Source organism: Pipistrellus hanaki, assembly GCF_964339955.1.
Source record: "Pipistrellus hanaki genome assembly, chromosome: 15".
NCBI lineage: Eukaryota > Metazoa > Chordata > Mammalia > Chiroptera > Vespertilionidae > Pipistrellus > Pipistrellus hanaki.
Window position 1 is genome coordinate 39850107 of NC_140517.1, and position 26934 is coordinate 39877040.

General features: G+C 49.7%; 2 protein-coding genes across 2 annotated transcripts; both read right to left on the reverse strand.

Annotated features, from left to right (window-relative positions):
• Positions 1-212: 212 nt before the first annotated feature.
• CD79A (CD79a molecule) lies at positions 213-3869 on the reverse strand. The gene is made up of 5 exons (XM_084861402.1): positions 3608-3869; positions 1872-2174; positions 1556-1674; positions 747-815; positions 213-627 (listed from the first exon to the last, which is right to left on the reverse strand). Exons 1-5 carry the CDS (start codon positions 3684-3686, stop codon positions 514-516), a joined length of 684 nt encoding a protein of 227 aa, XP_084717528.1. The 5' UTR covers positions 3687-3869; the 3' UTR covers positions 213-513.
• A 3458-nt stretch (positions 3870-7327) lies between these two features.
• RPS19 (ribosomal protein S19) lies at positions 7328-15287 on the reverse strand. Its single transcript, XM_084905357.1, has 6 exons — positions 15200-15287; positions 14718-14788; positions 14354-14454; positions 8839-9022; positions 8268-8322; positions 7328-7390 (listed from the first exon to the last, which is right to left on the reverse strand). The coding sequence occupies exons 2-6, from the start codon at positions 14786-14788 to the stop codon at positions 7364-7366; spliced, it is 438 nt and encodes a 145-aa protein (XP_084761483.1). The 5' UTR covers positions 15200-15287; the 3' UTR covers positions 7328-7363.
• Between the last annotated feature and the right edge of the window lie 11647 nt (positions 15288-26934).

Here is a 26934-nt window from a genome sequence, read left to right on the forward strand (position 1 = left end):
TCTGTTCCTTTCGGGGGGCAGCCGAGATGGGCTCCCTGCTCTCAGGTAGTGGGAGAGGCAGAGGCGGGGGAGGGGAGTGGAAAGGGGTGGAAGGGGTTAGAGTGGGGCAGAATCCTGGGACAGGGGGAGGAGGGGACTAGAGGCCTGGACTCTTGGGTCCCAGGGGAGCAGGGTGGGTGGTCCCCATGAGATCCATGACTCCTGCCAAGGTCTGCAGTTGGGAGGCATTTATTATAACTAAGTGGCCTTGACAAAAGCAGGGAGGGGGAGGTGACACGGAGGCTGCTACAATCAGTCCCCTAGAGGCAGTGATTAAGGCTCATTACCAGCGGGGTCAGCGAGTGGGTGGGAGCTTGGGGAAGGCGGCAGGGAGGGGAAGGGAGGGGAAGGAGGAGGAGCGGACACTCCCCAGGGGGAAGTTGATGCAGGACCCTCCCGGGAATGATGGTGAAAGCGCTGGTTCCCGGGAGCCGGGGAGACACTGCCGCTGGGAGCATGGCAGACAGGGGCTGGTCACGGCTTCTCCAGCTGGACGTCTCCGATGTGGAGGCTGCCCACGTCCTGGTAGGTGCCCTGGAGGCCCCGCGAGATGTCCTCGTACATGGAGCAGTCATCGAGGTTCAAGCCCTGGGGTGCACACGGGGTGGTGGGCCTCTCAGTGTCCGGATGCCTGGGCCCCTCCCCCAGAGGCCCCCCAGGAGGCCCCCAACGCACCTGCTCCTCCCCTGCCCCCACCCTCCACTTACCTCATAAAGATTTTCGTCTTCGTAGTCATCCCGGGGGTCCAGTCCGAACTTCAAGTTCTGCCATCGTTTCTGTGGGGGATTGGGAGTCTCAGTGGGTAGGGGATATGTGTTCAGGCCCTTCTGGATGCCAGGAGGTGCTTTCCCAGAGCCAGCAAGGGACCTTGCTCAAAGCCACCTGTTGGGTAAGTGGCCCAAGCCAGTGTTCTTCTGGCTCTCTCCGCGGCCCAGTTGCTCTCCATGAATAGCAGCACCCGTGGTGAAGAGCGATGGTTGCCCTGTGGCCTAAAGAAACTGCAGCCACATGCCGAAACCGGTTTGGCTCAGTGGATAGAGCATCGGCCTGCAGACTGAAAGGTCGCAGGTTCAATTCCGGCCAAGGGCATGTACCTTGGTTGCGGGCACATCCCCAGTAGGGGGTGTGCAAGAGGCAGCTGATTGATGATTCTGTCTCATGGATGTTTCTAACTCTCTCTTCCTCTCTGTAAAAATCAATAAAATATATTTTTTAAAAAAGAAAGAAACTGCAGCCACAGACACCGGGAGGATCCCCAGCCCCCATCTTCCCTGGCCTTGGCTGCTGTGTCTGGAGAGTAAAGCACCCTGAGCGGGGAGGGGGCAGGGGGTAGAGTGAGAACATCCCTAGACAAGGGCAATGATGACAGCCAGCCGAGGGGAGACGGAGCAAAGGCAGCGCCCCGGGCACCATGTAGACTCCCGTCGTCGTCTTCACTGTGCTCGTCTGGGTGCCACCCTGCCCCTGTGTGGCGGGGCTGTCATTCTCCCGGGTTTTCGGACTCCAAGGGGCTCACCCTGAACAGCAGCAGCGTCCCGGGCACCACGGCGCAGAAGAGCAGGATGATGCCCTCCGCCGTGATGATGTTGTTCTTGGTGTCCTCCCCCATGTCCAGGAAGGCTCTGGGCACCGGCTCTGTGAGGAGGGGGTGCTGCTCAGAGCCCTGGTCCCTGGCCCTGCCCCCAGCAAGGCCCCGCTCGGAAGCCCCCACTCCACAGGTGAGAAATGGGTAAGTGTGCGGGAGCCGGGAGCAAGGATGCCCAAGATACAGGCACCCACCGGCTCCCTCCCACTTCCCAGACGGGAGGCCCCGAGAGCCCGGCACTACTTACTGAACACGTGGAGGTAGGTGCCATAGGAGTGCCACTCAATGCCGTTTTCCAAAATGTGGCACCTGTACAGGCCTCGGTGGCTCATGTTCACCGATGGGAACAAGAGCTCCCCATTGCTCTCGGCCCAGGCGTGGAACTGCGGGGGCCACGTGAAGTTGCCTTGGAGGATTTTCCACCAGGTGATGTTAGGGCGGCTGCTGAGGAGGCTGATGTTGAGCAGGCACGGGAGGCGGGCCTCCTCCCCCACCATCACCCTCACCGATGGCGGGGTCCGGTCTGTGCACTGGCTCTGGCCTCCTGGGCCTGCAAAGAGGCGGGTGGCTCAGGGGCTGTGGATGGGGACACAGGCTCCAGCCCCGGCCTCTGCAGCTGCGGCACTCCTGGGGATGTGGGGGTGTATGAGGGCCCTCCCGGGGGAGGAGAGGGAGGTGTGGGGCACAGAGGACGCAGGGTGTTGGGACAGGGAGTGAGGGGGCGGGCACCTAAGGAAGGAGAGAGAGGAGAGGACATACCTTGCGGGGTGTGTGTGTGTGTGTGTGTGTGTGTGTTGAGGACGTCCTGGGGGGGGGGGAGGGGAGAAGAAGACACCTGGATGGTGACACAGTGCCACCTCTTGCATGTGGATACTTGGTTCCCTGGTGCCCTGCCCAGGCAGCAACTTCCAGAAGCAGTTTGGGCATTGCCTCCTCCTGAAGGCTTTCCTGGTCTCCAGCCCCAGCCCCAGCCCAGCCCCACACTTGACACTATCTTTTGTCATTTTCAAAAAGCCCTTAGAAGAAGGTCATCTCCTCATGCTGTTTTTCAGGTGGGACAGCAGAGGCCCAGGGCAGCAGGGTGGGGGCCGGGGTAGGAGGAGCCATCTTCCTGTCAGGTTGGCTCTGCCTTGTCTTGTGTCTCTGAGCCCGCCCCTTATTCTCTGTAACTTGCATGTGTCAGCCTGGGGTCAGGGGTTGAGTGTAGTCCTTGGGCTGGGGGTTAGGGGAGCGTCTCGGCAGTGTGGCTGGCTGGCTGGAGGGAGCTGGTGGCTCAATCCCCCCTCCCTCCTCCCTCCCCGGGAACCCCCAGCTATCAGAGCTGCTCGGCCTCTTCTGGAAGGGAAGCGGGGAGTTGAGGAAGAGGCAAGAAGGAAGACGTGGGCAAAGAGGCAGCAAGCTCAGGGGCAGGGGCTCCATTCCTGGCTCCCAGCGTGACCTCGGGTGGCCAGCTGCCTCTCTGAACTCGTGGGCCAAACAGGCGGTCGTAGCCTGACAGACAGCTGGCGGAGCTGAGGGAGGGTGGTGTCAGGGGGCACCCCTCCCCCCGCACTGAGAAGGGGCTCCCTGTGCAGGGGGTGACTGGGACTCCAGGCAGAGAAAGGGAAAGCTTTTCTTCACTCTGAGGCCGAGTGCGCCCCAAGGTCCCCTCCTGCCCCCAGCTCTGAAGCTCAGTCAAGGGCAGCCCTAGTTCCTCATTTTGAGCCCAGGGGACAGGGTAGGGAAGGCACCCTGGCTCAGGCCTTCCTCCACGAGGTGGTGGGTGCCCCTTTAACAGTGCTGAGCCCCCTCCAGCCAGCCGCCCTAGGCCAGTTTGGAACCGTCGAGCCAATAGACGTGTGCGGTTTCTACAGAGGCCTGTCCCAGCTCCCCTCCTGCTCCCCTCCCTGCCCCCTTCCTGAAGCCCTTCTCTCTGCCTGTGCCCTCTCTCCAGCCTCCGCAGTGCCCCCTCCTCTCCCAGGCGCCCGCCTGTCAGCCACATACCCAGGCCAGCAGCACAGATCAAGAGGAGGAGGACGGTGCCAGGCGGCGGGCCTTGCAGGACGCTGGGACCCCCAGGCATCTTCTCCCCGTGGGTTGGTTCCTCTGGCTTGCAGCAGTCCTGGGGTACCAGACCCCACCTCTGCAGGCCCCGAACTCCACCCTGCTTCCTGCCCAGCCTCCCGGAGATGGGCTCCACTGGCCCCGCTGCTGGGCAGCTCCCGTCAGTGTGTGCGTCCGATGTGAGCTGAGAGGAACTGCTGCCTGCACCTGTGCTGGCCACAAGTCCCCTGGGAGGAGGGTGCTTGGGTGGGGGAAGAAGCTAATTCGGGGTCTGGCTCCTCATTGGGTGCCTGCTGTGTGCAGGCAGTCAGGGCAGAGGCTCTGAGCTTTCTTAGTCTTAGTCCCTACTGGCCTTGGGCAAACCTGTGCCCAGTTGGACACTCTGTACGTTCCCTTCGTGGGGTTGGAAATGAGGGTGTAAAGGCGAGGTGTGGCGCATGAACAGCACTGACCATAGCACCTGTAGTAGGCGCTCAGTAATGGTGATTACTGCTAATGTTCATGAGGAATAAGTGAGTCAAGCCAGCGGGCTCTGTGACTAAGTGGTGACTTCCCTTCCCAAGCCTTTTGTGGTGGTTAATCCTCACATGACGGTGTTGTTTTCATTGATTTTTAGAGTGAAAGAGAGAGGGAAAGACAGAAATATTAATGAGAGAGAAACACATCGATTGGTTGCCTCCTGCATGCCCCCAACCCGGGGAGGAACCTGCAACCAAGGTACTGTGCCCTTGACCAGAACTGAACCCAAGACCCTTTGATCTGCAGGCCGACACTCTATCCACTGAGCAAACCCATTGATTTCTTTAGAGAGAATGAAAGGAAGGAGGGAGGGAGATACATGCCTGTGAGACACATCGATTAGTTGCTTTCCAAACTCACCCTGATTGGGGCAGGGGATCAAACCAACAACCCAGTTAACATGACTGGGAATCGAACCCATGACTCTGATGTGAGGGCCACTGAGCCCACCAGCCAGGGTAAGCCTTGGCATTTTTAATCCGAGACTAGGATATCTCTCTGGTGTTGTGACATGAGATGTTCCTGGTACCCAAGGAAGTAATAGCAACGATGGGCTCTTTCTCGCATTCTTTCATTCAGCCTCCCCCCAAGCATCAAGCCCCCCTCCTTTTACAGAGGGGGAGACTGAGGCCCAGGGAGGGAATGCTGTCACTGTCCCCTGTCTGGTGTTACACAGTGGTGGTGGAGCGGGTTCTTCTGAGTATCATTTTAGGTCAAATGGGAGGAAAATGAGGTTTGAGGGTGGGGGGTAATAATATGAAATTGAAATGTTTCTGAGCAGTTAGGGGACCATCACACACACACACACACACACACACACACACGAAAAACTTTTCTTGCAGGGAGAGTCCTGGTAGCAAAAACTGGGAAGCGAAATGATAAGCCCGGGCATGGAGAATGGATGCATACACTGTGGTCAGCCGACAGAGTAGCACACAGCAGGAGAAAGGCAGGGCCTCATGTCAACAGGGCTACAGCAGAGGAAAAAAAAAACATGAAGATGAGAAGATACAGTAGCATGATATGGTTGACTTGTCTTCAAAAGGCAAAACAGTGCTGTGTGCTGTTAGGGACACGTGGTCTGTATTCAAGGTGCAGACAGAACGGTGCAGGGGAGTGACACCAAGTTCCTGAGAAGGCCTCTCTGGGGGAAGCCAGTGGGTCATGACAGGGAAGATTACACAGAAGGCTTTGCCTAAATTTTGTCATGCTTTTTTTTTTTTTTTTTTTTTAAAGTATATTTTATTGATTTTAGAGAGGACGGGAGAGGGAGATAGAAACATCATCGGTGAGAGAATCATTGATTGGCTCCTGCACGCCCCCTACTGGGGATCGAACCCACAACCCAGGCATGTGCCCTTGGCAGGAATCAAACCTGGGACCCTTCAGTCCGCTGGCTGATGCTCTATCCATTGAGCCAAACCAGTTAGGGCTTGTTTTCTTAAACTAGGAGGTGGGCCTAGGAGTCTTTGTTACACTATCATGTACACAGTTTTTGCTTGCTTGAAGTATTTCATAAATATTTTTAAAAAGCAATTATATGCTCACAGAAGAGCATGGCCTTCAGGAGTCACCATTCCTGGGTTTGAATCTCAGCTCTGCCAACGGGCTGGTCGTCTGAGCTTGTTTCTTCTGTAATCTGAGCACAATCCCCCCATCTTGTGAGGCTGAGATAATATCAGTGTTTAGCACAGGGCAAGTTCCTCTTTTCTGGCCAGGAGGCTCTCTACCCTTTTCTCCAGCGACCCAGGTGTTCTGTTGGGACCCTGGTGTATATAGCAGGTCATCAGCACCTCTTGCTTTATTTAGCTCCTGCTTGTGGTCTCCCTCCTAAGGAAGAAGCCTGGAATCGCAGGCTGCAGCCCTAGAAATTCACTTCCTTCCTCATCCATCAGTGGCTGAGCCGGCTTCCAGGCCCTCGACTGCCCTCCAGTGGCGGAGAGGCGCAGCTGCGGGACTGCTGGCCCTCCTTGGCCTGTCTGGGCATCTGCACCTTCCATCACCCAGCACTCCTTCTCTGGAGCTGTGCATGGGAACCAGATCCTTGGCATTTTGTTCTCATGACAACTCTGGAAATGTGCTTTTTGGCATTTTCTCCACAGGGTTGCAGCATTAACGATATTTACTGAGCGCCTTGCATGTGCTAGGTTCTTTATTCAGAAGTTTCCAGCACTGAGCTGGGATGAGGGTAGGAATCTGATTTGGTCTTTGAATATCCTGGCCTTAAGCTGGGTAACACTGAGCCACAGCACCATCTCTGGAATCCCCCGGGAACCAGCAGCGCTACAGATGAGGACTGGAAGGTTCAGAGCAGGAGTTGCACAGAATTAGGGGCATAGTTGGCATCCTACCCCATTGTTTGAAATTCAGGCTTGGCACCAGGCTCGTCACTAGGACTGGGGCCTTGTGCAAGCCAGATCCGCTTTAGTTCTCCCCAACCAGGTAAGGCTGGTCACTTGGAACAGTAATGGGCTTTATCCAGGATTGCCCATTCCTATGGTGCTCGCTGTGTGCCCCTGGGCAAGTTCCTTTGGGCATCCTTGGATTCTACCACTCACACCAGTGGCCCAATCAAAGGCAGAGCTCCTGCCCCATTGGCACCAAGAGCCCATCACCATGTAGGACCAGTGAAACTATGCCAGGTGACAGCACTCTGCCTCCGCAGGCACCAACCGGCCTCCTTAGCACCTATTACAACTCTAGGGCAGGAACATCTAGGCCCATTTCAGATCAGGGCCTGTAGCCACAATGCAAAAGTGAAGGCTCAGACAGGACCACCCTGCCCACAGACCAGGAAAGCAAGTGCAAACCAGGAACACCGCTCAACCAGAGCTGGAAAAACCACTGGGAGTTCGGGTTGTTCCCATCCACTTCCTTCCAAGGAAACATCTCAACCCAGCCCTCCCCTCCCTCCCAACTGTTCCAGTAGGAGACAGAGTGCCACCTCAGCAACCCAGGCTCCAGCTGGGGCCACTGCTTGAACAGCATCTTCTTTCAGCTTCTCATTCTCTGAGATTTGCAAAGCCAGGATATGAATGAAGTCCAAGGGTTTCCAGATCCTGGCCCGCCCAGCCACCCAGCATCCCTGGCTCATGGGCCCAAATGGAAGAGGAGCAGACAATCAAGAGATCAATACCGAGATTATGAACGAGGCAATTTATTAACCCAGCATTTGTTCTAATGCTTCTTGTTGGCAGCTGCCACCTGTGGGAAAGATGGAAGAGTTAAGATCAGTCCTAGTGTCCACGTTCTGGCACTTGGTAATAGTTACCCACAGCCCAGAGGACACCAGGCATCCTGCTTTGTGGTCTCACATGTATTCACTCTCCTTGTCTAATCCTTATAACCCCAGGTACCTCCCCATTTTACAGAAGTGTCAACAGGGACTCAAGAGCACTGGGATGGGATTCCAATACTGCAAATGCCATCATACACAACGATGCCTGTGCCAGGCCCTGCTCTGGAAGTTTTCCTCTCTTAGGCCACCCAACTCTCAGAAGGCGACACCTTCCATTCCTGACACTTGACGTTAAGTGACTAAACACTCCAAGGTTCCCAGTAGGCCTGACACAGAATGAAGGAAACCAATATGGGTTTATGCCAGGCCCTGGAGGGCTCCCACTGCTTGTAGATCACGGAATCCTAACCACCACACCAAGGTAGGCAGGAGCAGATTGCTCCACAGACAGGGAGACTGGCTGCAGCTGAAAGGACTGCCCCAGGGTGTCCAGCCCTTAGTCATCAGGATGGAGACCTGAATTCTGGCATGTCATAATTACAGGAATTGCATCAAAAGGTTGATGAGACTTGGACTCAACAATCTCATGCCCATTCAGCATGAAGAGTAGGGAGACATTGAAGCCAGAATCTGTGCAGGGAAAGCAGCCCAACTGCACCACAGAGTTGGGTTCCCTTTACCTCAGCTCCAGCAAGCCACTCAGAAATGCTTTTCTCCTGCCACCCCCAGGGAAGGCCTCCTGACCCCTCACCAGCCTGGACTGTGCCCTTCAGGGAAATCCTGATCTGACAACGCCCAGGCGATGACAGAGGGACCCAACCCTAGCCCTCACCCAGATCTCACCTGCCCTGCAATTCTGTCCAGATCTCTCTGTCCCTGAGGTGTCAATTTGCGGCCCCTGTGGGGAGAAAAGGGTCGTGAATCCCCCCCCAAGTTAGCGCAGGTTCTCAACCCCTCCTTCCGGATGTGAGTCAGGCTTTCCCAAAAGGCCCCTGGCCACCCGACCACATGCTGCCAGCCAACTCCCACCGAGGACCCCAGTGGGCTGCATTCTAATGAGCTTGGGGCAGGAGTGGGAGCCCCCCGGGAGCTGACGGTGTCGTTTGTGCAAGCATTAGATCAAAAGCCCTGAAAAATCAATCGGGCAAAGTTAACGAGCAGGCTAATGAAAGCGGACAGTCGCTAAATTACCTTCCGAGAGCCCAGGGTAGTCAGTTAGAGAGGTCGGAGTGAGGCTGTTAGCTGTTTGCTTTTTTGCAGAATCCCCTGCCCACCAGAGGGTCAGGTACGGACAGTGCAGAGACCTAGCCCCTCTCTGCATGTGGGGATGGCCCCTGCTAACTTTATTATAGGTGTTTTGACCCCAAGGCTCCTCCATCACCCCCTTTCCCACCCATCCCGATCCTTTGCTTACCCATCCTGATCCTTCTCCACCATTTTCAGCCCCTCCAGGGCTTGGAGGACTCTGCGGGCCACGCTCTTAGAGCCTCTGCTGAAGTGGCTGGGCATGACACCGTTTCTCTGTCGTCCTCCGTAGATCTTGGTCATGGAGCCAACCCCAGCGCCTCCCCGAAGGTAGAGGTGCCGCGCTGTGGACGCTGGTGGGGTGAGAGGGAAACTTAAGGGCCCTGCTCAGGCAGAGAATACTCTTCTCCATCGCCAAGGGGAAGGCCTTGTCACACGTACAGTCTGTGTGGGGCTACCTCACCATTACAGCCAGGGCAACTGTGCACGCACTAAAACCTGGTACCCCCTCTCCCACCATGGCCAAGCCATGCTGCACTCTGGGCCCAGCCTAGGAGACAGGGCATCCAGGCAGTGGAGGGACCGCCAAAGCCACACTGCTAAGGCTAGACGGGAAGGCCTGTACATAGAGCCTGTCCTCCTTCATATGCCCGAGGGGCAGGAGGGTGGAGGAGGGACCTATTGCCACTTGAGTGCTGCTCTGAGCCCTCGGCCAGAGAGCTTGGTGTGGGGGGAAAGGGGTCAGGACCGAGAACCATGCAGTGGATATTTCCAACCCGGCATGTGTTGGACACGAGGATCACTCTCCCTAGATGGGCTTGGTTAACCCTATCAGACCACTGGACTGTTTACGGTAATTTTCATATCTGCTGCTATACCGCTGTACCTAATTTTCCATCCTTTGCCTAGACTTATGGCGGGCCTCCTTGGAAATGCTTACTCCTTTTCATGTGGAGTACTTAAGTCATCTGCCAGCTCTGTGCACCTGCTTTCACATTTTCCTCCCAGAGATACTAAGATGGTCAAAGAAGCTGCCTAATGTTATGGCCCTAGCAAGTCACCTACCGTCCTCTAAGAATCAGGGGTAACTGTCCCTCAGATGAGGGTTATTGTGAGGACTCCTTGCAGATGTGTAAAGTGCTCTTGTCCCCTACAGAAAGGAAACAGGCTCCAAAGGGTGCTTACTGGCTTCATGCCGCAGAGCTCTGGAGGGACAGCTCCTCCTCCTGTTCTGATTTCCTACCTCAGGGGCCACTGAGGTTTAAGGGCATTGCCGCTGAGGTGCACAAAGTGCCCAGACTTCAGCCATCACATGGCCCTGCCTGGCTGGGAGCTGAATGAAGGGCAGTGACTCCAGGCCACCCTAGACCCTGGAGGCGTACTGCTAAGAAGCAGGTGCATGGCCCTCGTGTTATGAAGTAGGGGTGGGTTCCGCCTCCCCTCCAGTGCTGCTCCCAGAGCACTCTTCCACGACACTTATCCCAGCCCTCCAATTGCCTCAAACAGCCATGGGCTTCTGGGGGTCAACAGCACAGCCTCTCTGTGGTCTCCCTGTCCCTGTCCTTTGCTCACTTAAAAACCACTCTCTCCTTGGTCCTTTCTACCCCAACCTTCCTTTCATCCCTTCCCTTACCCTACTGCCCTAAGCCTCTTCCAGGCACCAAGCCACCCGCCCCCTGTGGTTTAAGAGACTCACTTGGTATAAGTCAATCCCCACAAACTGGAAAACCACCTTTATAGCAGTGCAAACGCCTAACACCCACCACCATCCCTCCTGTGCCTGTCCCTGGCAGAGACCTGCTTTCTCACCCAGGCTGGGGAGCGGACTGTCTTAGGAAGGGGCAAGGTGAACATTCCTAAGATGCCCAGAGGCTGCACACCTGAAACGAGATGCCCAAACTTGGCCTTGACAAGCCAGGACCAGCACTGACGAGTCCCAGTCTAGGGTCCATGTGGAAAGGGTGGCCCAGCCGAGCTGCCCAGTAGACAGGGTTTGAATTTCAACACTGCTCATCAGCCCATCTACTTTCCAGGTTTGTGTGGTGGTACTGAAGGAGTTGGCTTACTTAAATCTTGAGTAGTGATGGCAGAGAATAAGCTCCCATAAAGCCTATTAGTTTCTTTTTTTAAATATATTTTATTGATTTTTTACAGAGAGGAAGAGAGAGGGATAGAGAGCCAGAAACGTCGATGAGAAACATCGACCAGCTGCCTCTTGCACACCCCCCACCGGGGATGTGGCCGCAACCAATGTACATGCTCTTGACCAGAATCAAACCTGGGACCCCTCAGTCTGCAGACTGATGCTCTACCACTGAGCCAAACCGGTTTCGGCGCCTATTAGTTTCTTCATGGGCGGTGGGTGGGTTTACATTTCCCTAACACTGTAAAAATTATCTGGCCTGCTGTCAGATGTTACAAGGCCCTCACCATCACCCCGGTTTGCAGTAATTCTCCTAACTTAATAGGAAGGTTAACTTCACAAATTGGAAACTTTAGTTGAAATACTGAGTTCTTCAAAATACATATCTTTTTCACTCTTGAGCCCTTGTGGCCCCAGCCCCAACCACACAAAGCCAGGTGCTGTCACAAATGGCCTCTCCTTTAGGCCCTCCAATGGCTTTCTGCTCCTCTCCTGATCCCTGGGAAACCTTGCCACTCTCTACTGCCAGCTGTGAAGGAGGGACCATGCAGGGCCCTCTACCCATGGGGTCTAGTCAAAGTAGAGCAGGTACATGTCCTGCTAGGCCACTAGATAGGACACACGTTGCACTGAGCACATGGCAGATCAAAGGAAGCCTTCCCAAATGCATTTTGTCCTTGACCCTTCTCTGCTAAATTTTTAACAGGAAATTTAGACCTTTATCCACCCCTTGAATTGTTCCTATAATGTCTCCAAAGCCCCATTCCGGTATAGGACAGACCAGCCTCCAACCTATAATAAAAAGCACTCAGGTGTCCCAACTTAGCAGCTGTCACTGCCAGATGTCTTGTCCAGGGCCACACTGCACCACCTTCTTCACAGGTGGTCTTCCCTCGATGCAATCCCTCCTCTTACAGCAGGTCTCCACTCTCCGGACAGGTTCTTTCTAGACTTACCTCACCCCCTACCGCTGCCTGGGGACTCCTTCCTGGTACAGCTCTGCCCTTCTTCTAGACCACTCTCAGAAACCTCTGCTCGCTCCACATTGACTCCTGCACACCTCCAGAACTTACACCCCCACCACTGCCACAAAACTGAGGGGGCAAAATAGGCCAAGCCCCCATGATCCAGAACAGAGAATACAGCACAGACTCTGCTGTGCCCCATAGTAAAGGAGCATCTCCTGTGACTTCAACTTGTAGAGAATAAGCTGACCACAAAACTAGGCGGGAGCACTCTCGACTCGAGAAGAGGTTGGCAGACATTGCAAAGGGCCAAATAGCAAGTATCGTGGGCTTTGTAGGTGACTGCACTGCAACTCTGCCTCTGCATTGTATACAGATGGGCTTGGTTCTATCCCTGCCGAAGCTCATTCCAGCCTGTCAGCAGGGCTGAATCATCTGGAATTAGCTGAGGGCATTTCCCCAGACCTAAAAGGGGTGCATGGATGATTGCTTGCTGCCAGACAGCTAAGGGCATCTTAATTTACATGTTATTGCCTCCTGCTGGCCAAACACTTGAATAGCAGATGAGTTTCTCCCAAACCTGATAATCTAAACCCTGGCCTTTGAAGTGTACATCTACCTCGTCTTAGGACAATTTGTGTTAATAAAAAAGCAAGGGGTCCTGAGTAAAGGGAGAACTTGGTTTCTTTAGCCAAACTCATCTGGCCCCTCCATATGCCTTCCAAAACTATGTTTTGTCTCTGGACTTAGAAATATGCACATAATAAACCTCCATCTAGAACCATCGCCCAATGCCAACAGGGCAGCTGGGAAAGGTAAAAAAAAAAAAAAAAAGAGAACTTTGGAAACCCTGAGGAAGGGGGACCAGGAAGGCAGAGGACGCACCCCAGTATGTAGAAGGGGCATGTTGGGCAAAGACTGGCCACAGCAAAATGAAAATTACACAAGGCCTTTGCCCAATTTTCCATTAGTCTCTCTCCATCTAAAAAATAAAGTACAAAATTCTGCCAGGGAAGAGATGAAGCTCCCCTGCCACATGATGACAGGTGGGGAAAACTGTAGCATCACAAGCTGGCAGACCCTGAACATATTCCTTAACCTCCCTGGCATCAACCAATAAACCGAAAGCACTGCTCCTGTTTGGGAAAAAATTTTTTTAAAAAATATATTTTATTGATTTTGTACAGAAAGGGAGGGAGAGAGATAGAGTTAGAAACATCGATGAGAGAGAGACATCGATCAGCTGCCTCTTACACACCCCTACTGGGGATATGCCCGCAACCAAGGTACATGCCCTTGACCGGAATCGAACCCAGGACCTTTCAGTCCCCAAGCCGATGCTCTATCCATTGAGCTAAACCAGTCTTGGCCTGTTTGGGAAATTTTTAATAGGTGCAGATTAAAATGGGAAAGCTATGATTCTTTCTCCTAATCTTAGATTCAAAACTGTCCTGACTTTTGAGGCATTGGCAAAGAACATTCAGGGTCAGGTAGCTCTACTTCCCAAGATGGGTGAGGTTTTGTCCAGGCCCTACCACTGTGGTTTGTCCAGTAAAGTCAAGTCAGCTTCTCTTCACCAACACTTCCCACCTCAAAAAGTTGACCATTTAGCCCTCAGGGGTCAGAAGCTGAGTCACGTTAGCACATGTGTCCAGACTAGGGCCTGAAATCAGTGACATTTGATGCATGACCAATCTACAATATACATGCTCTGAAGTGCTAGGCAACTCTTCCCAAGGTTATTCTGAAGCTTTATCAATTTTAAAACTCTCCTTTTCACCAATTTCCCATAAGGAGGTAAGCTTTGGCCGGGATGGAGCTCCCACTTCAGAGGAGGAAGGTTGGGGTGACAGTTTGGAGAAATTGAGAACACGCACAGTGAAGTCAGGGGTTACACTTGCAATGCGTCCAAGCTGCAAGTTACTAAAAGATTAATAAAAGAGGGGGCTGGCAAATGATCAGAAGGCTCTCTCTCTCTCAAGATTTAGCGCAAAGAACGACCTGGCCAGATCGCTAACCACTTAGGAATAACTTGCTAGAGACAGGGAAGCACCTGAGCAATAAAAACAGCTGACTCTTCTTCAACGATTACTCTCCATCAGGTAAGCATATTTTATAGCAGTTTGACTGTATTAGGCTAATTTGTTCCAACAACATTTGGCACTGACACATTATTAACCCCATTTCAGTGTTAGAAAACCAAAACACCGGCAGATGGAAGTCACAAATTAAATGTAGAGGAGGATCTGAACTCAGGGAGTCTGGACCCCATGGACATAAGGATAATGCCTGCCTCTAAAACAAACCACCTCTAAGCAAGATATGAACATCCATTTGTCCCTGGGTTTCCCTGGAGGATCAGAGGAAGCCACGGGTCCTCACACAAACCTCTTACAAAGGGAAGAAACAGCCAGGGTAAGTTATTATTCACACAAAGCATGCAGTAACAGCGTCAAAGTCTCTTGCAATCTGGGGGGACAGGGCAGTAAATAAGAGATCACAGAGGGGGCGGGAGTATGATCTGTGCCAGGAGTCACCCGCCTCCCCGCTACCCAGCTAAATGCCCCAGTTCCTACCAGCTCGTGTGTAGAACCAATTCTCATCGTAGGGAGCAAGCTCTTTGTGCTTGGCCAGCTTCACAGTGTCCACCCATTCAGGGACTTTAAGCTTTCCGGACCTGGGATCAAGACAGCAAGAAAGGCACAATTCACTAGTCTGCACAACCCCCTCACCCCCTCTCCTCAATAGGGACCGGACGTTAAGAGGAGCTGGACGAGTCCCAGAGTATAAACAAGCTGAAACTCAAACACAACCCAGACCTCGTGTAAAAAGGGGGACTCCATCCACACTGAGGCCCTCCAGTAAGTCTCCCCCCCTACCAGAAGAGGGCGCTGCGGCCGAGGGGCCAGCAAAGACCAAAGAACCCGTCCCCTCACTCACTTTTTGAGGAAGGCTGCTAGAGCTCTGACGAACTCCTGCTGGTTCACGTCTTTTACAGTAACTCCGGGCATCTGCGAGAAGGACCACGCATGTGAACACGAACTGGCGGGGACCACCCCCAGGAGCCGGGGCCGAGCCCCAACGCGACCTACACCGCCGCCCTCCCCTGACTTCCAAAGGCCCTACTTCACGTAGGCGGCCTTAGAGTTTCCCGGCGCCCACGACCACAGCCCGGCCGCATTGGTGGAGACGCTGCAGGACCCCAGCCCCTGGGGTCCCGCACTCCCGGCTGCCCCAGGCCCGGTCTCTGTTCCCGGACCACGCCGAGCCAGCATGTCCGGGCCTGCCGCTCGCACGTGGCTGCGGCTCCAGGGGGCGGGACGGCGCCGCGCGGGCTCTCCGGCCTCCGAGACACACGCTTGGGGCTGGGGAACCGGGTCCCGGCGCTCCGTGCCCAGCACGAGTCGGAGAGCGCGCCTTACCGTGCGGCCTCCGCGCTGCCAGCCAGGGGAAAGGGAGCCACGGGGTTTCCCGGATGCACAAATCGGGCGTCAGGTCTCGCGAGGGTTTCGAGAGCTCGCGAGAACAGGGTTAGAGAAGGCAGCTCCGCCTATCTCCGGGCGAACGGGGCTTCGCTTCCGCCGAGGTGGGTGGGCGCGTAGTGAGGAGGCGGGAAGGCAAAAGGAAAGGCTACGGGGACGGGTGGGGAGGTTTGTTCTTCCCCATTCCTCCTCCCGGAGTGTAACCGAGAGAGGAGAGCGTTCCCGTCTGGAGCTGGGGGCATCTGGTTTCGTTTGCATTGATCGGAACATCAGCGGAGGACACTGGTGGCGGAAGTTTTGAAGTTCGGTGGGCAGGAAAAAGACCTAGCCACTTCCGGCGTTTCCAAAGGGACGACCCCCTATCCCCCTTCAAAGTGGGAGCGGCTTTACTGGGCGGAAGTGGGCGGAACTATGATGGGAAACCCAGAGGAAGTGCTAAGAAGAAATCCGTCCACTACCTTTCCTGTTTGGACCGTTAGCTCTCCAGCGAGCTCGAGACGGAAGCCCCGCCCTTCTTAGGGCGGAAGTGGCTTCACGAGAGCCCAGGCGGACTGATGGGAACCAGGCAGTGGAGGCGGGGAAGAGATAAGGGCAGGGACGCAGAGGCGGAGGCGGGACCTTGGGAGAAATTAGTTTAGCTCTGCCTCCTAGCGTCTGAATCAGCTCGCTCAGCCCTTAGCCTTACTTGCTGTTTATATTTACCTACTGACCTGTGCAACTTTAGGCTGTCCCTTTGCTCGGTCTTCAGTCTCTCCTTTAAAAAAAAAGGGCGGGGGGGGGGGAGGTTTTAAATGGAAATACCGAGATCCCGATTATTTGCCTCTTTTAATTGACTGCTTCTGTACGCGCCTACTCTGTGCCAGGCACAGGTAAACATTATGTAGTATTAGTACATGTACACTTGTTCAGAAGCGCAAAATCAAAGGTGCCAGTAGGTTCTGTGTCTGGTGAGGGCCCACTTTCTGGTTTATAGACAGCAATCTTTTTGTGCATCCTCATAGAAGAAAGTGGGAAAGGAAGCTCTCTGGGCCTTTCTTATGAGGGCACTAACCCTATTTGAGGAATCCATCCTCATGACTTAATCACCTCCCAAAGGCACCACCTACAAATACATGATATTGCAGATTAGGTTTCAACATATTAATTTTTGGGGGCACACAAATATTCAGTTTATAAACTTTAGAACAGTTTATAATATGTATTTAAATACATACATGTAGCATGTTGTCAAAGCCTATTTTGCATTGTTTCTAAAATTTGAGAATAGTTTTAGTATCTCAGATTCTCCCCAGTCTTGAATCACTTGTGTTTCCATATGTAACTGTAAAAGTATCCATGTAATGGGTAATTATTTTTATTTTTACATGCTGACTTTTTAAATTTAAACCTTTATTGCCAAGAGTATTATAAATATCCCTCTTCTTTCCCCCCATTGTTCCCCTCCACCAGTTTCTGCCCCCACTCTAGGCTTTCACCACACTATTATCTGTGTCCATAGGTAATGTATATCCTGTATAATAAAACCCTAATATGCAAATGACTGAACAGCAGAATGATTGGTCACTATGATGTGCACTGGCCACCAGGGGGCAGATGCTCATCGCAGGAGCTGCCCTCTGGTGGTCAGTGTGCTCTCCCTGTGGGAGGACCACTCAGCCAGAAGCTGGGCTCATGGTTGGCAAGTGTAGCAGCGGTGGTTGGAGCCTCTCCCACCTCCACTGCAGGCAGGTGGTAAGGAGAGAGGAATCCTGAACTGTTAAGAGCCCTGGACTATGAAAGGAATGTCTGATTGCTGGCTTAGGCCTGATTCTTGGGGGATTGTCAGTCTGTTCCATGTTTCCATACCTCTGATTTTCATACATATACTAGAGGCCTGGTGCATGAAATTCGTGGACAGGGTGTCCCTCAGACCAGCCTGCACCCTCTCCAATCTGGGACCCCTCGAGGGATGTCTGACTGCCCGTTTAGGCTCGATCCTGGTAGTTCTCACAATCCAGGACTGCTGGCTCCCAACTGATTGCCTGCCTGCTTTCCTGATTGCCCCTAACTGCTTCTGCCTGCCAGCCAGATCACCCTCTAACCACAACCCTGCCAGCCTGTTTACCTCTAACTTTCTCCCTCCCTCCCCCCCCCCCCCCCTGCAGGCCTGGTTGCTCCCAACTTCCCTCCTCTGTCAGCCTGGTCATCCCTAACTGCTCTCCTTTGCAGTCCTGGTCCCTCTCAACTGCCCTTCCCTGCTGGCCATCTTGTGTCCACATGAGGGCAGGATCTTTGACCACATGGGGCAGCCATCTTGTGTGTTATAGTGATGGTCAATTTCCATATTACTCTTTTATTAGATAGGATAGAGGCCTCGTGCATGGGTGGGGGCTGCTGGTTTGCCTTGAAGGGTGTCCCAGATCAGGGTGGGAGTTTCCTTGGAGCATGGGGTGGCCTGGGCGAGGGGCCCATGGTGGTTTGCAGACTGGCCACACCCCCTGGAGACCCAAGCGCAGGCCCTGGTATCTGGGATTTATTTATCTTCTACAATTGAAACTTTGTAGTCTGGAGCAAAGCCAAGCCTTCTGCTTGCTCCGTGGTGGCAACCATTTCTGTTGGTATTTATTTATCTTCTATAATTGAAACTTTGTAGCCTTAAGTGGAGGCCTGGGCTGGCCAGGTTGTGCAGAAAGCTTTGCTTCCTCTATTGCTGGGGGCAACCCTAGCCTCCTGCTTTCTCTAGCTCCATGGCTGCTGCCATTTCTGTTGGGTTTTATCTTCTATAATTAATACTTTGTAGCCTGGAGTGGAGGCCTCATCCTGCCAGGGTATGCAGAAAGCTTGGCTCCCTCCATCGCTGGGGAAACCCAAGCTTCCCTCCTGCTCACTAAGTGGCTATAGCCATCTTGATTGGGGTTAATTTGCATACTCACTCCTGATTAGCTGGTGGGCGTGGCTGGTGGACATGACTTGTGAATGTAGCAGAGTGATGGTTATTTGCATATCACTATTTTATTAGATAGGATATATATCTAATAAAAGCAACTATTTATATAGTTGCTTTTTTACAGAGAGGAGCGGGGAGGGATAGAGAGTTAGAAACATTGATCAGCTGCCTCCTGCACACTCCCTACTGGGAATGTGCCTGCAAAAAAGGTACATGCCCTTGACTGGAATTGAACCTGGGACCCTTCAGTCCACAGGCCAACACTTTATTCCTGAGCGAAACTGTTTTGGGCTCCGATTCTATTTTTTAGATTCAATTGTTGATAGCTATATATTTATTGGTATTTTATTAATTTTTTAAAATCTTTTTTGTTCTTCTTCTTCCTCTTCTTAAAGAATACCCTTCAACATTTCATGTAATACTGGTTTGGTGGTGATAAATTCCTTTGGCTTATTTTTGTCTGTGAAGCTCTTTATCTGACCTTCAATTCTAAATGATAGCTTTGTTGGATAAATTTTGATTGTAGGTCCTTGCTATTCATCGCTTTGAATATTTCTTGCCACTCCCTTCTGGCCTGAATAGTTTCTGTTGAGAAATTAGCTGACAGTCATATGGGCACTCCCTTATAGGTAACTGCTTTTCTCTGCAGCTTTTCTTTTGCTGCTTTTAAGATATTCTCATTGTCTTTAACCCTTGGCATTTTAATTATGATGTGTCTTGGTGTGGGCCTCTTTGGTTCCTCTTTGTATTTCCTGGACTAGTAAGGTAAGTCTATTTCTTTCACCAGATAGGGGAAGTTTTCTGTCATTATTTTTTCAAAACCACCTGGCAGGAGGTTTTAAATATCTTGCTCTGTCTCTTCTCCTTCTGGCATTCCTATTATGTGAATGTTGGTATGTTTGAAGTTGTCCCAGAAGCTCCTTCCATTGTCTTCATATTTTTGGACTATTTTTTCTTTTTGCTGTTCTGATTGAGTTCTTTTTGCTTCCTCATATTTAATTTCATTGATTTGATTCTCAGAATCCTCTACTCTACTGGTGAATCCCTAGAAATTATTCTTCATTTCAGTTAGTGTACTAGTATGCTTAATTTCTGAATGTTCCTTTTTTTATGTCTTCGAAATTCTCACTAAGATTCTTGTGTCACTAAGACACTTGAAGCTCTCATTAAGGACCTTGAGCAACCTATTAAGCATTGTTTTGAATTCTGAACCCATTTTGCTTCCATTTCCCCCCCATTTGTAACATGTTTCTTTGTCTTCTCATTTTGGCTGCTTCCCTGTGTTTGTTTCTATGTATTAGGTAGATCTGTTGTGTCTGCTGGACTTAGTAAAGTGGCCTTGTGTAGCAGGTGTTCCATAGGGCTCAATTGCTCAGCCTCCCCAGTAACTCTAGATGCACCTCTGTGTGGGCTGTGTGCATAGTCTTGTTGTATTTTTGTTTATTTCTTTTTGTATGGTACTGTGTGCGGTTTATGCTTTTTGGTCTCATAATTTTGTCTTCTTTTTCTCTAAAAGGCACTCCAAACTATATAAATGTCAGACCTCACAAAACTACCCACACTGCTCCACTAGGCATCTTTCACAATGCATTGCATTTGCTTACATATACTCTTCCTAGAGTAAGGTGACCAGACGTCCAAAAATCAGGACTTTTAAATAATGTTACAGCAGGACAAACTGCTAAAAATCGGGACTGTCCCACCAAAAGCGGGACGTCTGGTCACCTTATCCAAGAGGCATGTCTCATTCTCCTTGCAGTCCTAACACTTACCAGGGCCTGGTAAGTCCCCATTAAATGTACACTGAATTGAATAAAATAAAAGTCTTATTACTAGCATTTTTCTGATTCCCTGTAACTGTAGTTTATTGATTAAAATATTTAACTTCAGTCTTTCCCAAGCTTGACACTCCATGAAAACCCCCCTTTCTCTCCAAAAGCCCAAAAGAGTGGTGTGTACAGATTTCTTTCTGAATCAGCAGGAAGAAGAAAAGAAGAAGATGAATTGCAGTTTGCAGTGGGGTCTCCTGGCGAGGAGTCCAAATGAAGAACTTAACCACCATGACTCAGCTGTAAACTTGGGGGTCAGCGTTGGTTCCCTCCTCCTCTTTCTCCTCTCTATCCAGTTTACTGTAAGTCCCACCCAAAAAGTTCTAAACTTTTTTGTGCTCTGAATTCTTTGGTGTCTCACAAAATCTACTGCCCCTTCTCAGAATTAGAAAAATACATAAGGTAAAATACATAGGATTTCAAATGAAATCATTTATATTGAAATACAGTCATCACAAGTATTTTGAATTGTGCTAGTAGTAATCTATGGGCTTCTTTAGCACATTTTTTTTTTTAAAGTTCTATCATTTCTTTCTTTAAAAAAAAATATTTTATTGATTTTTTTACAGAGAGGAAGGGAGAGAGATAGAGAGCCAGAAACGTCGATGAGAGAGAAACATCGACCAGCTGCCTTCTGCATACCCCCCACAGGGGATGTGCCTGAAACCAAGGTACATGCCCTTGGCTGGAATTGAACCTGGGACCTTTCAGTCCGCAGACCGACGCTCTACCACTGAGCCAAACCGGTTTCGGCTCTTTAGCACATTTTTGTTTACGATCAAGCAAAGGCCTGATGACTACTGTCATCTCAAAGCCACAGAGAATGAAAACAGTATTTTCAGAGATCTGCAACAACTGCACAGACTATGGAAACAGATGTGCCTTCCATTGGCGGCAAAGCCTAAGTCCTGCTGTGTCACTGTGATCTGTTGTCTACATTCAAGATAGGAGGAAATACTACCGTGTTTCCCCGAAAATAAGACATTCTCCGAAAATAAGACTTACTTACAGGTTTCCTTCTGAGTGAAATATAAGGCATCCCCCGAAAATAAGGCCCCCCCCCACCCCCCAGGCTCTGTCTCAGAATGCTATTGCTAAACATGAGAGATTTGGTCCACTGATTCTGAAAGAAATGGAGTCACAAGAAATTCACCAGGAAATTCAGGAATTGGATTGTTATGATGATGTTCCAGAAGATGATGACATGATTGTCATTGAATAAATGAGTAAATTCTTGATACTGTAGGATTCAGTTTGTCTGGTTTGTGTTGACAACTACCGTACTACCGTACAGTATACAGGTAATAAATTTCCTTTATTTTCATTTAACAATAAATGTGTACCGTATTCTTCTTCATAGAAAAATAAGACATCCCCTGAAAATAAGACCTAGCACATCTTTGGGAGCAAAAATTAATATAAGACACTGTCTTATTTTCGGGGAAACAGGGTAGGTTTTTGGTCAGAGGATAGCAAAAATCAAGGCATAATTCTAAGTTCATGGACCTTCTCCCCCTGAATGCTATCCACAAATCCCTTTAGGGGTGGTCTGTGGAATCCAGGTTTCTGTTCTAAAATATTAATCAAACCAGAAAATCTCCTTTGGGTTTCATAACATTTGTAATAGAATTTAACGCCTTGTTGTGGCCCTGCGTGAGCCAGCCGCCTGCTTGCCTCTCCTTCCTCACCTCTTTTTACTTCCTCTCTCCCTAACTCTAATCCAGCCATACTGGTCTACTTCCTGTTACTCAACCTGGAAAGAAATCCTCACCTCAGGGCCTTTGCATATGTTGCTGCTTTGTACCTTCCTTTCCTTTTTGATCTACACATGACTGGCCCCTCCTCATCACTCAAGTCTCTATCAAATGCCTCCTTCCCTGGCCACCACTCTGATAAGGAGTCTTCCTTTCTCTTGACCTCATTGGTAACCTATTCATCCTTTATAATAAAGAGGGAATATGCTAATTGATCCTCATGCCTTTGCAAAGATGGCAGGCACCCACAGCCAATAAGGAGGGAATATGCTAATTGACTGCCCTGTCCTCAAATATGGTGGCGCCCAGTCCCCTCAGCCCTGTTGGGATGGCAGGTGTGCTGCAAGGCTGAGCCCGCCTCCAGGCAGGCCTGGCCACTCCATGCCCCTGCCTCTGGAGTCCCCAGTCCCCTTAGCCCCCCAGCCATCCAGGGTCACCTTGAGGCACAGGCAAGCCTTGGATGGCAGCTGCCAAGATGCCCAGGACCAGCCCGAAGTGCAGGCAAGCCTTGGATGGCGGCTGCCTAGATGCTCAGGACCTCCTGAGCTTATACTGCCAGCAGTGACAGCAGCAGAGGTGTGATGGGGTGTCATCTTCCCCTGATCACCAGGTCACCTCCCACCCCTGAAGGCTCCCAGACTGTGAGAGGGAGCAGGCGAGGCTGAGGGATCCCATCCAGTGCATGAATTTTCATGCACTGGGCCTCTAGTTGTTTAATAACATGATATTTAGCCTCCATGTGTTTGTATGTTTTTACTTCAATTTCATTCCACTGTGATCTGAGAAGATGCTTGATATGATTTCAATCTTCTTGAATTTGTAGAGACTTGTTTTCTGTCCTAACATGTGGTCTATCATTGTGAATGATCCATGTGCATTTGAGAAGAATGCATATTTTTCAGCTTTGGGTTGAAATGTTCTATAAATGTCAATTAAATCCATCTGATCCAGCGTGTCCTTTAGTGTCACTGTTTCCTTGTTAATTTTTTGTCTGGAAGATCTATCCAATGAAGTCAGCACTATCCACTGAGCCAAACTGGTTTCGGCTGGGGTTTATTTCTTTGTCTCCTCATTTTAGCTGTCTGTTTGTGTTTGTAACTATGTATTAGGTAAATCTCTCTACGCTTCTCAATCTCTAGTGCAGAACAGTGTCAAATGCTATTTCTGACTAAGCCTCCAGAGACTACCTCTGCCTGTAGATTGATGACTGCCATTGTGACATGCAGACTGGTGCAGCCACTGTATGGAGTTTCCTCAAAAACTAAAAATGGAACTCCTATATGACTCAGTAACCCCACTTCTAAGAATATATCCTGCCTAAACCAGTTTGGCTTAGTGGATAGAACGTCGGTCTGCAGACTGAAAGGTCCCAGGTTTGATTCTGGCCAAGGGCATGTACCTTGGTTGCAGGCACATCCCCAGTAGGGGGTGTGCAAGAGACAGCTGATCGATGATTCTCTCTCATCGATGTTTCTAGCTCTCTATCCCTCTCTCTTCCTCTCTTTAAAAAAAAAAAAAGTATATATATATATCTCCTAAGAAACTAGAAACACCAATCAGAAAGGATATATGCACCCCTATGTTCATTTTGAGTGAACAGTGAGCTGATTCAGGACTGGGGTTGGCCAGCAGGTGGCCCCATATCTCCACAATTTAGAGAGAGTGAGATCTGAAGGCACTTGGGGGAACAATGTAGGTTTATTAGTTAAAACAAATGTACCCCTCTGGTGTGGATTGTTGTTAACTGAGGAGGCTGTGCATGTGTGAGGGATGGGACTATGGGAAATTTCTGTACCATCTCATTTTTGCTGTGAAACTAAAACTGCTTCTAAGAAAACTGTTGCATGGCTGGTGTGGTTCAGTGGTTGAGCATTGACATATGAACCAGGAAGTCATGATTCTATTCCTAGACAGGGCACATGCCCTGGTTGTGGACTTGATCTCCAGTATGGGGCATGCAAGAGGCAGTCAATCAATGATTTTCTCTCTCATCTTTGATGTGTCTTTCTCACCCTCTTCCTTCATCTCTGAAATCAATACAAATATATTTTCAAAAAATAAACTGTTTAAAAAATCATTTGTGGGCAGGAAACTGTTCATGCTGTGATAAGGGAGAGAAGTGGCATCAGAGTGCATTAACTTTGTAGGAAAAAAACCAATACCTAGGGATCAGACAGAATATATTTACTTAAGTAATTTATTCTGATCCCCTGGAGAGAAACTGAATGCAGGTCCTGCCCAATGTGAGCACCTATTCTTGGGTAGGGAGCCATAGTTGGACAGAGATAGGCACAGTTCAGGGTGATTGGGCCTGTGAAGAAGGGACGACGTACTCCTAAGGAATGTAGAGAACTCTGCCTAAAGGGCATATCAGAGACATTATTTTAAGTTAGATGAAAAGGATGAATAAGCTTTTGGGAAGAGCTCAGGATCTCATGGGGTCTATGCAGGGCATTTGTGTATGCAAACATATGCTGGAGACTGCAGACCCAGTTACACAATAGGTCAGGGAAGCAGAATAACTACATGGACCAGGCAACTGACATCTCAGTAGAAACTGGACAGAGATGTTGGTATGATGTCAGTTCTGCATTGGACAAAGAGTGTGGACAGGACTGGAGTAGGTTCATGTAGGACTGAAGTGAAAGAAGCATGGATTTTCAAAGGGCAGAATATGAAATGAGCTCCTGAAATAAAACCTGGGTAGTTATGGGGGAGAAGTCTTGTTTGGAGAGAGGAGCAGAGATGGTGCTCCAACTTTGGGATCTCATTGGTTATTTCTGCAAAATGTCAGAAGCTTATAAGAGATACGTCCTATTGACCAAAACACCTTTCCGTGCCCTGCAATGGGAAATGGAAAAGGGTGGCATATTAAACAGTGCTCACAGTCCATTGGCTGTAATATCTGAGGGCTAGTCAGAGGCCAGAAGCCCACTAGCTCCCTACAACTCCAGGTGAAGGTTGCTGCACTCAGAGAGGCAGGGACATACAAGAACATGAGCAATTCTTAAATCTGCCCCTTTTCCCAAAGCTGACTTCTGCAGAACCTACTCCCGCTCGCTCAGCACCAATGGGGGACCCTAAAGATTTGATAGACACATAGGCCTAGCTAGTGGTGTGAAAAGCCCTGCCAGGTCTGGCAATAAGGGAGCTGCAGGTGAGCTGCAGAGAAGGGCCTGCCCCTAGCTTCTTCCCCCATTCCCAAGTCTTAATCACTTTCTCTTTTTGCTCCTTTCTGTTAACCTTTAACCCCAAATTATACTTTTACTTTTCTCAGCTGTAGGACCTTAGTGTATTGGGAACCGTAGGTCCCCTGAGTAGCAGGGTCTTATCCATGTTGCATGCTGCAGTGCTTCCCTCCTCTGTGATGATGTGGGCTTGGTCACTGGGAAAGCATGGCACAGCAAGGTTTAGGCAGGTCTATTAAGGCACAATCATGTATCTAAGTTATAGCAAGAGGAGGAAAGTAAGATGTGAAGCTACTTTCATACTTTGATTATCTCGCACTGACAAGTGTTGCAGATTTGTTACTCTGTAATCTGTCGAGTAGTCCACCTTCCCAAAGCCCCAAACAAGAACAAATTGTAATTGGATGCCATTGCCAAAAAGAGTGGGATAGGTAACATCAGAAAAATGAATCAGTGATCAGGCATGTCCACTGCCCTTTCTACAGGTGGGCATGGGAATGGAGGTCTCCAGGTCTTAATATATTTGGAATAGCTCAATAGGTCTTCATATATCTGGAACAGTTCAAGGAGAAGAACTCATCAGCAGAGGACTAAGAAAAAAAATGTAAGTAAGATCTTAATATTACTTAAAGATATAGTGAGTAGAAACATACTTTTTGAAAAACCCTTGAGACTCATGTCTGGCTCCTTGGAGTCCTGAATCTTTCATTCTATATTTAAATAAAAATTATCTTCTGATTGATTTTGGGCTTGACAAGGATAAGGAAACTTCCCCCAATATTTGCCTAGACATTTTCCCTAAAATACTTTGGTAAGAGACTTTTATCTAAGCTTGTTCCTTTATTTGTAAAATGAATGTAATCATGCATAGTTTACCAAGTTGCTGTGAAGATATATGGGCATCACATACAGTGAGTACTCAGTTAATGGTAATAATTGTCTTCAACTTTTTAGGGGTCCTTTGAAACTTTCCTAGTTCAGGCAATACCCTTGATTATGACTAATTTGATTTTTCCTGTCCTGCTTGGCCTCAGTTTCCCAATTTGAAAAATATTAGAATAGCATTAAATTGGCATTCTATTGGCCAAAGCTGGCCTGAAAATATGTTTTGTTTGACCTACAGAGAATTTAGAGAAGAAAACTGAGCCATCATTTGAAAATTAGGGTGTTTTATATAGAAATCTAGTTTTCCAGATTCTCTTGAAAAAAAATCAGAAGATATGGCAAAACTGAGCCTCCATTTCCTCCTGCCTGGCAATAATCTACTAGGGCCAAAAGGAAGTTTCCCTGTAAGGTAGGGCACATTTTCTAGGGCTCACCTGGCCTTCTTTACTCACTTATATGACCTGCTTGGCTCTGTAGTTCACTTCAGTTTGTGGCCCTCTGGACAGCTGAACACTGTCTATGCCTGGCACAGAGCAGACACTTAACTATTGAATCAGTGAATCACCCACTGTCTCCCTCTAGCATTCCTTCTTATCTGGCCCTAAGAAATACATATTTGTATTTATCTGTGGTAGTTCCTAAATAATCAATTTTTACTTTGAGAGGTAAAATGAACAAGTCCTTTCTGTCAGGATAGACTAGGTTTGGCTTTGGTAACAAACAATCCCCAAATCTCAGTGGCTTAAAACAACAAAGCTTTATTTCTTCCTTACTCACACAAACCTAACACAAAATGAAAATACTCTTCTGTTTCTGCATGCATGGAGATAGGTATGTACAGAATCATATGTCAAATAAATATCCTGGAACATGAATTCACGTGAAACCTATTTTGAAGCTTAAATTGCACAGGTCCATCTTTGTTGGAATAGTAAAAAGGTCCAAAGACCCAAGGGGGTAAGGGAATATCCACCATTGGCTAAGGAAATGCCCATGTTGAAAAAGGAACCAAAAGCACCTGAAGGCTTAAAAAAAAAAAAAAGCTGAAGCTGCACAAATACCTCAATAAAATACCAAATATGCAGTGTCTGCA